The 10,000-nt window shown below is 40.0% G+C and overlaps 2 protein-coding genes across 2 annotated transcripts in view; one reads left to right on the top strand and one right to left on the bottom strand.

The window, feature by feature from the left end:
• Positions 1-10,000, top strand: part of LOC116056305 (WD repeat-containing protein 88-like) — a 28,427-nt gene that overhangs the window by 10,622 nt on the left and 7,805 nt on the right. The window contains exons 7-8 of the mRNA XM_031308500.2: positions 510-694; positions 5,105-5,187. Of these exons, the coding sequence (XP_031164360.2) occupies positions 510-694; positions 5,105-5,187 (268 nt within the window). The remainder of the gene's footprint in view (positions 1-509; positions 695-5,104; positions 5,188-10,000) is intronic.
• On the bottom strand, positions 3,008-4,757 carry LOC116056303 (nuclear factor 7, brain-like). Its single transcript, XM_035999189.1, has one exon. The coding sequence runs from the start codon at positions 4,577-4,579 to the stop codon at positions 3,152-3,154; it is 1,428 nt and encodes a 475-aa protein (XP_035855082.1). The 5' UTR covers positions 4,580-4,757; the 3' UTR covers positions 3,008-3,151.

The raw sequence follows: 10,000 nt of genomic DNA, 5'->3' as shown, positions 1-10,000 counted from the left end.
ATGTTGATGTTTGAAAGTCTTGAGGTTTTGATATAAATAAAGATATAAATGTCATTTAAAAAAATAATTATAAATAAATAATCGATTTTTTAAATATTGCACCTGTCAACAGAAGGAAATATCCTGGAGCCTATTTAGCCGTCAATCCTGCCGATGTTGTCTTTGCTGTAATCAGATCAGAATATATTTATGTTTATATTTATGAGAAACATCCATGTGTCCAGACAAGACTAGCAGCAGCAGCGCCGCGTCAGACACCTTTCTATTGTGGAAAGACATAGAAAACGCCACGCAGCCGCCACGCTCACGCCACGCAGCCCTACGTAACCCTAACCCACGCCGCCAGTGTGCAGGAGGCCTTAGTCGACTAACACTCGTATGATGCAAATACCCTTAAACTGAGAAGTTAAGATTTGTAAAAATGGAGAAAATGCCCTTAGAACTCAAACAACCACTCACAGTTTTTAATTGTGTCTTCCTGTGTTGTTTTGTCTCTTTCTGTCCCCCAGTAACCATGGCAACGTGGTCTCTGACTGCTGCTTCTCCACCAGCGGGTACTTCCTGTGCACGGCGTCGTGGGATAAGAGTTTAAAGCTGTGGGACCTGCAGGCCGGAGGGTTCCGGTCTCAGGGCGGGACGGCGCTGCAGAGAGGCCACGAAGGCAGCGTGAGTTCCTGCAGCTTCTCTGCCGACGGTAAGTCCTCGGAGGTCTTAGAGAGGTTTAAAAAGCTCTCTCCAACGTCTGTCATAATGTTGTCAGACACTTAGAAAGAGTAAGATCCTTTAAACATAGAAACACCCGCAAACTGTGTTTGCTAAACCCACCAGACTCCCTGTAAATAAACAGTTATTTCAGCATCGTAAAACACACTTCATTCAAAGTCGACAGAAATACTAATTTTCGTAACAATCAAGTATCAAAAACTGAGGAGGACACGCTGTTTGATGCTGTCCTCCTCTCCTACTTCTCTCCCTGAGTCTGTCTTTTACTGGTTGAAGCCTAAAAATATTGTAAACAGATTAATACCATAACTAATCCACTGGTGGGACTGTTGAGCTCTGTTTCAGACCGATACCTCCGGTTCAGGCTGGTCCTCATCCTCAACACGGGACTTTTTCAGTCGTGAAAAACACTTTTCAATACTCATCTGGATTGAAGCAGCAAACATTCAGTGTCAGAGTAAAAAATGACATATTGTTTATAATACGTTTATTTGATTCACAGCTGCTACATATGGTGTTTTGACCTCGACAACCCAACTGCATTTTACCGCAAACTTGCGACTAGTTAACTTTCTAAAGCAGGCGCAATCACTTGTTTGCTAAGAGTCAGGTCGGGACTCAACATTAACACACTGACAGCATTGTATTCAGAATATAAAATATTTTTATAGCACTTTTTAATGTGTGATAGTGTAAAGCTGTTCACGAGATACCGACCTTTGGTGAACTAGTGAATTTCGCCAGCCATCTTTCTCTCGTTTGATGGGGCTGTGTTTGTAACTGTCTGTGTGTGTGTGTGTGTGTGTGTGTGTGTGTGTGTGTGTGTGTGTGTGTGTGTGTGTGTGTGTGTGTGTGTGTGTGAGAGAGAGACGCGTGAGTGATGGAGGAGAGCAGGGAAAGGAAATGCAGCTGAACGAATACGCTGCGTGTTTTAAATAGCATAACGCAATAACAAAACGCAATATGTGGCGGCTGGTGTTGATTGTATGGCGCACTGCCACAAATTAGTCTATGTGTGGGAAACACTGCGCTAAAAGTCCTGATTATTTACATGGAGTCTGGTGGAAATATGCTGGCTCTATACACGCTAAAAGTCCTGATTATTTACATGGAGTCTGGTGGAAATATGCTGTCTCTATACACGCTAAAAGTCCTGATTATTTACATGGAGTCTGGTGGAAATATGCTAGCTCTATACACGCTAAAAGTCCTGATTATTTACATGGAGTCTGGTGGAAATATGCTGGGTCTATACACGCTAAAAGTCCTGATTATTTACATGGAGTCTGGTGGAAATATGCTGGCTCTATACACGCTAAAAGTCCTGATTATTTACATGGAGTCTGGTGGAAATATGCTGGCTCTATACACGCTAAAAGTCCTGATTATTTACATGGAGTCTGGTGGTAATATGCTGGCTCTATACACGCTAAAAGTCCTGATTATTTACATGGAGTCTGGTGGAGTTTGGTGATGGTGATTTCGGGGCTGTTTCATGTTAAACTAAAAGGATCTTACTCTTTAACTAAAAGGTCTATCTCTGTAGGGATCCATCCCATAATGTTGTCAGACACTTAGAATAATAATCTGAGTCTGTCAGCAGCAACAACAGAACCTTTAGTGGACGCTGACTGACGGTGAACATTAGTCCTGTAGGGTTACATTACAGTTGGTTCTTAATACTGGAGCAGTTTCAGAGATTGTTGTTCCATCAGACACTCAGACACACAAACATAGGAAAATAGGGTCCAGATTGAAAACAAAAAAACGAAAGTCTGCATAATTTTATAAAATTCTAATTCTCTTTTTATTGAAACACTTTCAAACATCCATCAGACTCTTTATCTCGTCTTCATGTTTCTTATTTTACAAAAGAGAAGTTAGCTGTAAAAGAGAGAACACACATAACAGTGATATTACTAATAGGAGCAACAACAGTTATGCTAATCAGAGCTACAAATACATAACAATACTAAGTCAAAACCAAACTGTTGTTGATCAAAATAAATCCTATTAAAGCCAGTAAAATACAACATATGAGGATTGAGAGACAAGTTCAAATAAAGGAAGTAAATGCACATTTCAAATGTTCTCTCCACTCTCTCCCCTTTCTGTCATTTAAGAGTCTCCTCTGGGCCCCCTCCCAAACATTTAGGATCATTCACTTTAAGAGTGATGCATTCTGGGAATGCTGACAGTTTATTAGGTAAACAATATCAAAATAAATCAGAAACACCATGAACACCATCATCACCACCACCCAAAAACGACAACACACACACACACACACACACACACACACACACACACACACACACACACACACACACACACACAGCAACTACAATATTCCAGATCGTTCAACAAAATAGAAAATAAACCAAATAAACATAAGTATAAATGACATCATCATCAGCCCATCTGAACCTCACAGAGAAATCTCAGCTGGACAGATTTTGATTTCTGTAGTTTTAGCATCACCAGCCTCTCCGATACTGAAATAAGGGAAGAGTTTCTCAGTGAAAGTGTCTCTGTGAGTGTAGATGTGAGTCTTGTCTTCAGAGTTGTAGAAGGACACCTCCCCCCCCTCATAGTCCAGCTGGACTCTGATCCTCTGGAGACTCTTCTTCACTGTGAGAGTCTTACCAGATCCATCAGTGTATTCTCCGCTGCCATAAAATAAACACCAGATTCCATATTTTGGTGAAGCATAGCTTTCTCCCTTCCTGTCAGCTGACTCTTTGGCTAAACCCACAATCCAGTCAGGATGATCTCCCACCTCCACCTCCCAGCTGTGTTTCCCTGAGCTGAAACCCTCAGAGCCCAGAACAGTGGCATACCTGCTGTGTCTCTCTGGATTGTCTGGAAGCTTCTGGTTTGTGTCTCCCTGGCTCACACTGGTCAGATCATCAGACAGATAGAGACTGTCGGCTGCAGTGTTTGGGTCCAGAATGACGGGACATAAGTGGACCATGTCCTTCATCTTCTCCCAGACTCTGAAGGACAGGTTGCCCAGATGTTTGGCCACATCTGTCAGTGCTCCTGAGAGCAGCTGTGGATCTGACAGTGAGCACTGGACTCTGGCTCTGCTCTGAGAGGCTTTATAACTGCTGAGGAACGGCACGCTGTCTTTCTGCAGGTCTGCTTCCACAGCAGAGATGCTGTCTGACAGAGAGGAGATCTGCTCCTGAATCCTCTTCATCTCTCTGCTGACAGTCTTCCCCCTCTGCTGCTCTTCCTCCCTCAGAGCTGCCAGTCTGGACTCCTTTTCCTCTTTCAGGAACTGGTGCAGCTTGTTGAACTCGGCTCTGATCTGACTCTCTGTAGACAGCAGCTGCTTCTTGGAGTGGTGAGTTATTTCATCATATGTTTCCTCCACTCGTCTGTGTTTGTCTCTCTTGTCCTGCAGAGACTGTAAGTCAGATTTCAGCTGCTCCTTCAGATCTCTGACTGCTTGTTCTACAGGAACCACCGTGTGACCGTGGTGGAGAGAAAACTCACAGACAGGACACACAACTCTATCTTCATCCTTACAGAACCAATAAGGGACTTCTGGATGTTCATCACACACCACCTCCTCTTTCTTCTTTTCTTTTCCCGTCTCAGACGATCCAGATTTCTGTCTCCCAGCAAAGTTGTCAGCCAGTTCCTTCAGTGCAAAGTTCACTGCTGGTTCATCCGTTAAGGACTTTGTTTTACAAATGGGACAGTTTTTGTTGTTAGCTTGTTCCCAGAATTTGTGCAGGCAGCTTGAACAGAAGCTGTGGTTGCAGCTCAGAGACACAGGATCTCTGAAAGTCTCTGAACACACATGGCAGTTCAGGTAACTTTCTAAAAGAGCAGTGTTCTCAGCCATCTGTCTTTGTATCTAAATGTCTCTCAAAAACAAGACTCACCGAGTTACTGTCCCTTCTCTTGACTACTTCAGATCTTCCCGTCGTGTGTTTTCCAGCAGAGATCTCACACCCTGTAATGGTGTCTCAGCTCCGTTCAGCAATGTCAAAATCTACTTTCATTTTCACTCTCCTGTCACCAGGAAATACTGTCATGTCATTTAGTCACCAGCAGATGGAGGAAGTCAGAGTTGAACGTTTACCTCTTGATTTAGAACACATTATCCTTGTGTAGAGCAGCAGTAGATTCATACTAAACACAAAACAAAATATGCAGCCTATAAGAAAGCTTATGTTTTGATTCACTAAATAGAATAGATAGAACTGTTAATTTAAACAAGGAGAGGACTGTAGAGTTATAGTCTTCAGAGGACTGAACATTTCAGCAGGCTGACTCGCACTAAACCAGTTTTATTTTAATTTCAGAGTCGAATTTTTAGTTCTGTTTTATGTTGGCTAATAAAAGACTTGTTGTCATGTTTCTACAGCCAGCCTGTTGGTGTCCGGCTCCTATGACAGGACTGTTGCACTCTGGGATATGTCGTCCCTCTGCCAGACTCTCATCCTGAGGGTGAGACACACACACACACACACACACACACACACATGCCCGCACGCACGCACACACACACACACACACACACACACACACACACACACACAAACACACACACACACATTTTATTTAATTTGTACTTCTGGTTGGATGTCAGCTGCATTCCATTGGATCTGTACCTGTACTCTGCTAAATGACAATAAAGTTGAATCTAATCTAATCTAATACTTAAGTAAAAGTTCCTCAAAGTAATAGTACTTTTACTCAGGGTTCTTGCAGGTTTCAGTATGTCAAATTTAAGACCTTTTTAAGACCATAAAGATTGAAATTTAAGAAAACAAAATATTCAAATCATTTTATTTCAATGAGTCATTGAAAAAGCATTAATTTAATTTACAGAAGCAATCACATTAGTAACCTTTCATACACAACAACGTGCCAAATGCCCAAAACCTTAGGCCCAAAATGATAATAGGCTAAAGCAAACTTGCCCTCAAATTTCATCTCATAATTATTTACATTACAAAACACCATATTAATAGCCTAATAGAGTTAGAACAGGCTACTCCAACCCATGTAACACACACACACACACACACACATATTTTAACCATTTATTTATGTCCACATGAAGACAATGATACAGGGACACAAATAATACAGATGCAGTACAATATATACGCAAACTCATGGACCAGTGGCACGCAGCAGATCTTCACAATATCACTTAATAAGCACAATACTCAGTTCTTAAGGGTATAAGTAGCACAATACTCACTTCTTAAGGGTATAAGTAGCAACGTCTCTGCCATATGTGGTGGCTGCCACCACATGGTCAGAGGTCAGAGGTCAGCCACGCAGCAACAGCAGCCTAGGCAAGATTTCACCTGTTTGTTTAATTTTTTTTTCACTCCGTTTTAGTCCTTTAGCGGTTTTTCCAACATTTTTGGCACTTGTTGGACGATAATTTTGACACATTTTTTGAGTTTTTAAAAGCAATATTTTTGTCGATTTTCTGGTGTTTTTTTGCCTTTTTCCAACATTTTTGTTGCTTTTTTGCGACGTTTTTTTTAAGATAATTTTTTGGGCCATTTTTAGGCCTTTTTTGACAGGACAGCTGAAGAAATGACAGTGTGGGGGGGCAGGGTCCGTACGGGTGCTTGAAATCCTCAAAAATGCTTGAATTTTGATGTTGTGTTTTAAAGGTTTGAAAAGTGCTTAAATTTTGGATAAAATGCTTGAAAACTCTTCAAATTGTAACTGTATTTCTTTCACAACAAATATCTATCTGACTAAATAGTTTGTTTATTAAATGGAGAAATAAATTGTTGGAGAACCTAAAATGAAACCTGCTCGCTTGTGCATGTGTGACATGCCAGGAGGCAAATTTGCGAATCACACTATGGCCACGCCAAGACCCGCCCTACGAAGCAGCTCGATTGGTTGGGGTTAGGCATTAGACCTTGAGTAGTTAAGGTTAGGATAGCTGATTGGTCAGGGGATAGGACCTGAACAAATGGGGTTATGTTACCTTACGTAAGCATGGATACCTGGCCAATAAATGCTATTGAAGGGCGGGTCTTGGCGTGGCCATAGTGGGATTCGTAATATCGCCAGGCAGTTGTCGTTTCAATGAACGTTTGCTGGAAGATGAAATATACAAATTATGGATTAAATGGGGACAAACCCCACAAGTTGCCTCTTGTAAAGTCTGCAAAAAAAGACGTGCAGCTTTTCACAATGGGCGAGTCTGTGCTCTCGAGTCACGTGAAGGGTAAGACAGACTTTTCAATTAAGCCATAGTAGCCTACTGTGCACATTAGCGCCTATTTTTTCAATTCAATTTTATTTATAGTATCATATCATAACAAGAGTTATCTCGAGACACTTTACAGATAGAGTAGGTCTAGACCAGGGGTTTTCAAACTTTTTGTGCGTGGACCACTATTTGTGATCAAGAATTTTCACGGACCACCTCATAATACACATAATAAAATATGTCTACACACAGTCCTACCTGAATTAATCCACACCTCTTAATAGGCTGACTAGCACTAAAACTAGAACAAGTCATCACATCAGCACAACAGGCTCGTTAAAAGAGTTTACTGCACACAACGGCTGCCACATATTTAATTTATTTACTCCAGCGCCCGAGGCATAATCAGGTGCATTTGAACAACAGGCTTTCATTATTAATCTTCAGAATTTGGACTTGAACGTCACGGCCGAGCGCCACTAGCCTATTTTAGTAGCCGCTGCCTCTCCACTTTTCTCTAATATCTTTTAAAGAACTTCTCCACTTATTACAACTTACAGGACATTTAATTACACAGATAACTATAAAACATCCAAATGGGTTTCCTTGTAGTCGTTCTACATCTATTTTTAGTCATTTTCCCGAACCCGCTGACCGGCCAGTCCAGTGGTTCTTTAAACCCGCTTTTAATATATGTTTTCTATTTAGACGGCTTTTTAGATAACCAAACCTGTTTTTTTAAGGAGGTTTTAAAGTGTGTTCTCACATTAGTGGTCCCCTTGTGCCCGTGCCAATATATATATATTAGGGCCGGGACTTTAACGCGTTAATTAAGATTAATTAATTACGGGACTTTAACGCGTTAATTAATTACGCAAAAAATAAATAACATAATTTTAACCACACTTATTTTTGCACCGCGGAACGTTTTTCAATGAATGAGTTTCGACGGACCGATTATACTGGAGCACCAACTAGCGTTCTTGACTTCCGACAACAACAAACCACAGTGAACATGAACGAAGAAGCTGACGAGACCGCTTTGCTTGGCCCCGTGGATGGGAAATTTTGTTTTAAAAAACGAAAGGATGGAAGCGTCGACAAGAGCATGGTTGTGTGCAAGCTATGCAACAAGGAATTTGCGTATCACCGCAGCACATCGAGCCTCAAATATCACCTCAACGCAAAACACATAGGAGTTAGCGTGGACGTTAGCCCGACCGATGCAATTAAAATGCGATTAATTTCGATTAATTAATTACAAAGCCTCTAATTAATTAGATTAATTTTTTTAATCGAGTCCCGGCCCTAATATATATATATATATATATATATATATATATATATATATATATAATAAGAAATTCCCACGTTCAAAGAGGAGAAAAACTTTTCTGGTCCTACCTCCTTTTTCTATTTTTATCTTTTAGTTAAATACAAAATAATTTGATGCTTCACTTATTTATACATGTTTACATACACATACACCGTATATCTACCTACCTACACTCACATAAACACATGTATATACATAGACACAGATTCATGCATAGACACAAATTTACACATTTCTTTTCTTTTCCATCTATCGCCTTCGTTTCCGTCTATCTATATCAAACTGAATATTAACCCATCCAAACTAGACTTAGTATATAAACCAGGAACCATACAGTCAGTATACAATACTATCACCTCGAATCCTTTTCCTATCCATTCAATATATTCATTTTAAATAGTCTCTTAAAATTACTCATTGTTGTACATGATTTCATCTCTTCACTGCAGCTGTTCCATACATTAACTCCTTTGGTTGTGATGCAGTGATATTCAGGGACGTCCACAGACATTTGGAGGGGCTTTTGCTCTAAACTGGAAAAAGGCAAAGACTTCAAACTGTCTCCAAAAGAAACGTTATAATTTTGAATAAGTTCTATTATGTGCCTTAAATTAAGAATACTATTATCTGTGGCATGTATCTTTCTCCTTATCACCCTTTTACTGACATGGCCCTTTTATAGGAACTCTCACCACCCTCATTATGTAGCCGTCTGATTGGTTGAGTGATGCTCTCCATGCTCTTTCTCACTCTCTGGTCTGGAGCCTTGTGATAAGACCTCATCTTAAATAGAATTATTATATCAGAATAAAGTAGCTTGCAGTATACTTTACTTTTCACTGCTAAAAAACACACTAAGACAACAGAACACTAGTGCAGCCAGTTAACTCTTCATAGACTGAGGCTACACTCAATGATTCTGGTTGAGATAACTATTATGATTTGGCACCATACATTTTATATATATATATATATATATATATTATATAGAACAATTAAAACATGACTACAGCTATTAAGAAATATTTTTCTTAATCCCCAGTTTCTCAAATGCTCTGTGAACAAACACAGCAAAGGGAAATCCCAAACAAATCTGGGACAATTTAAAAAAATTAACTGGAAAGCTGCCTAATGACATAACAAAACAGATAGAAATTAAGGACAACGGCTACCTGGTAAAAGGAGCTGTAGAAACAGCAACTCTCCTTAACTCTTACTTTGTGAACTCTTTAAGGAAATAGTAAACTGTAATTATCCTGCACTCCAAGATTTACCATCTATAGATGTCTCTCAACCGGTCTCTCAACCGGTCTTTTCTCTAACAGATGTCTCTGAATCTGTAGTAAAAACAACTCTGAACTCTCTTAAAAATTCCAAATCAAAGGATGTTTTTGGACTGGATGCCATGTTTATAAAAAGTCATACAGATACCTTAATTAAGCCAATAACAAAGTTAATAAATGCTTCAATTACAGAAGGGAAATTTCCGAAAGATTGGAAGTCAGCCATAGTTGTCCCAGTCTATAAAACAGGGGACCCAACTGATGTGAGCAACTACAGGCCTATTAGTATCTTACCAGTTGTCTCAAAAATTGCAGAGAAATGTGTTGCTGAACAAATGACCACTCATCTCAACACCAGCCCTTACACACTGCATCCTATGCAATTTGGTTTTAGAGTAAATCATTCCACTGAGACGGCAAATTGCTTCCTCCTGGAAAACATTAAACTTA

The sequence above is a fragment of the Sander lucioperca genome, chromosome 3 (assembly GCF_008315115.2).
Source record: "Sander lucioperca isolate FBNREF2018 chromosome 3, SLUC_FBN_1.2, whole genome shotgun sequence".
In the NCBI taxonomy this organism is placed as follows: domain Eukaryota; kingdom Metazoa; phylum Chordata; class Actinopteri; order Perciformes; family Percidae; genus Sander; species Sander lucioperca.
Note: the sequence above shows the minus strand (reverse complement) of the source record. Positions and strands in the feature narration are given on the sequence as shown.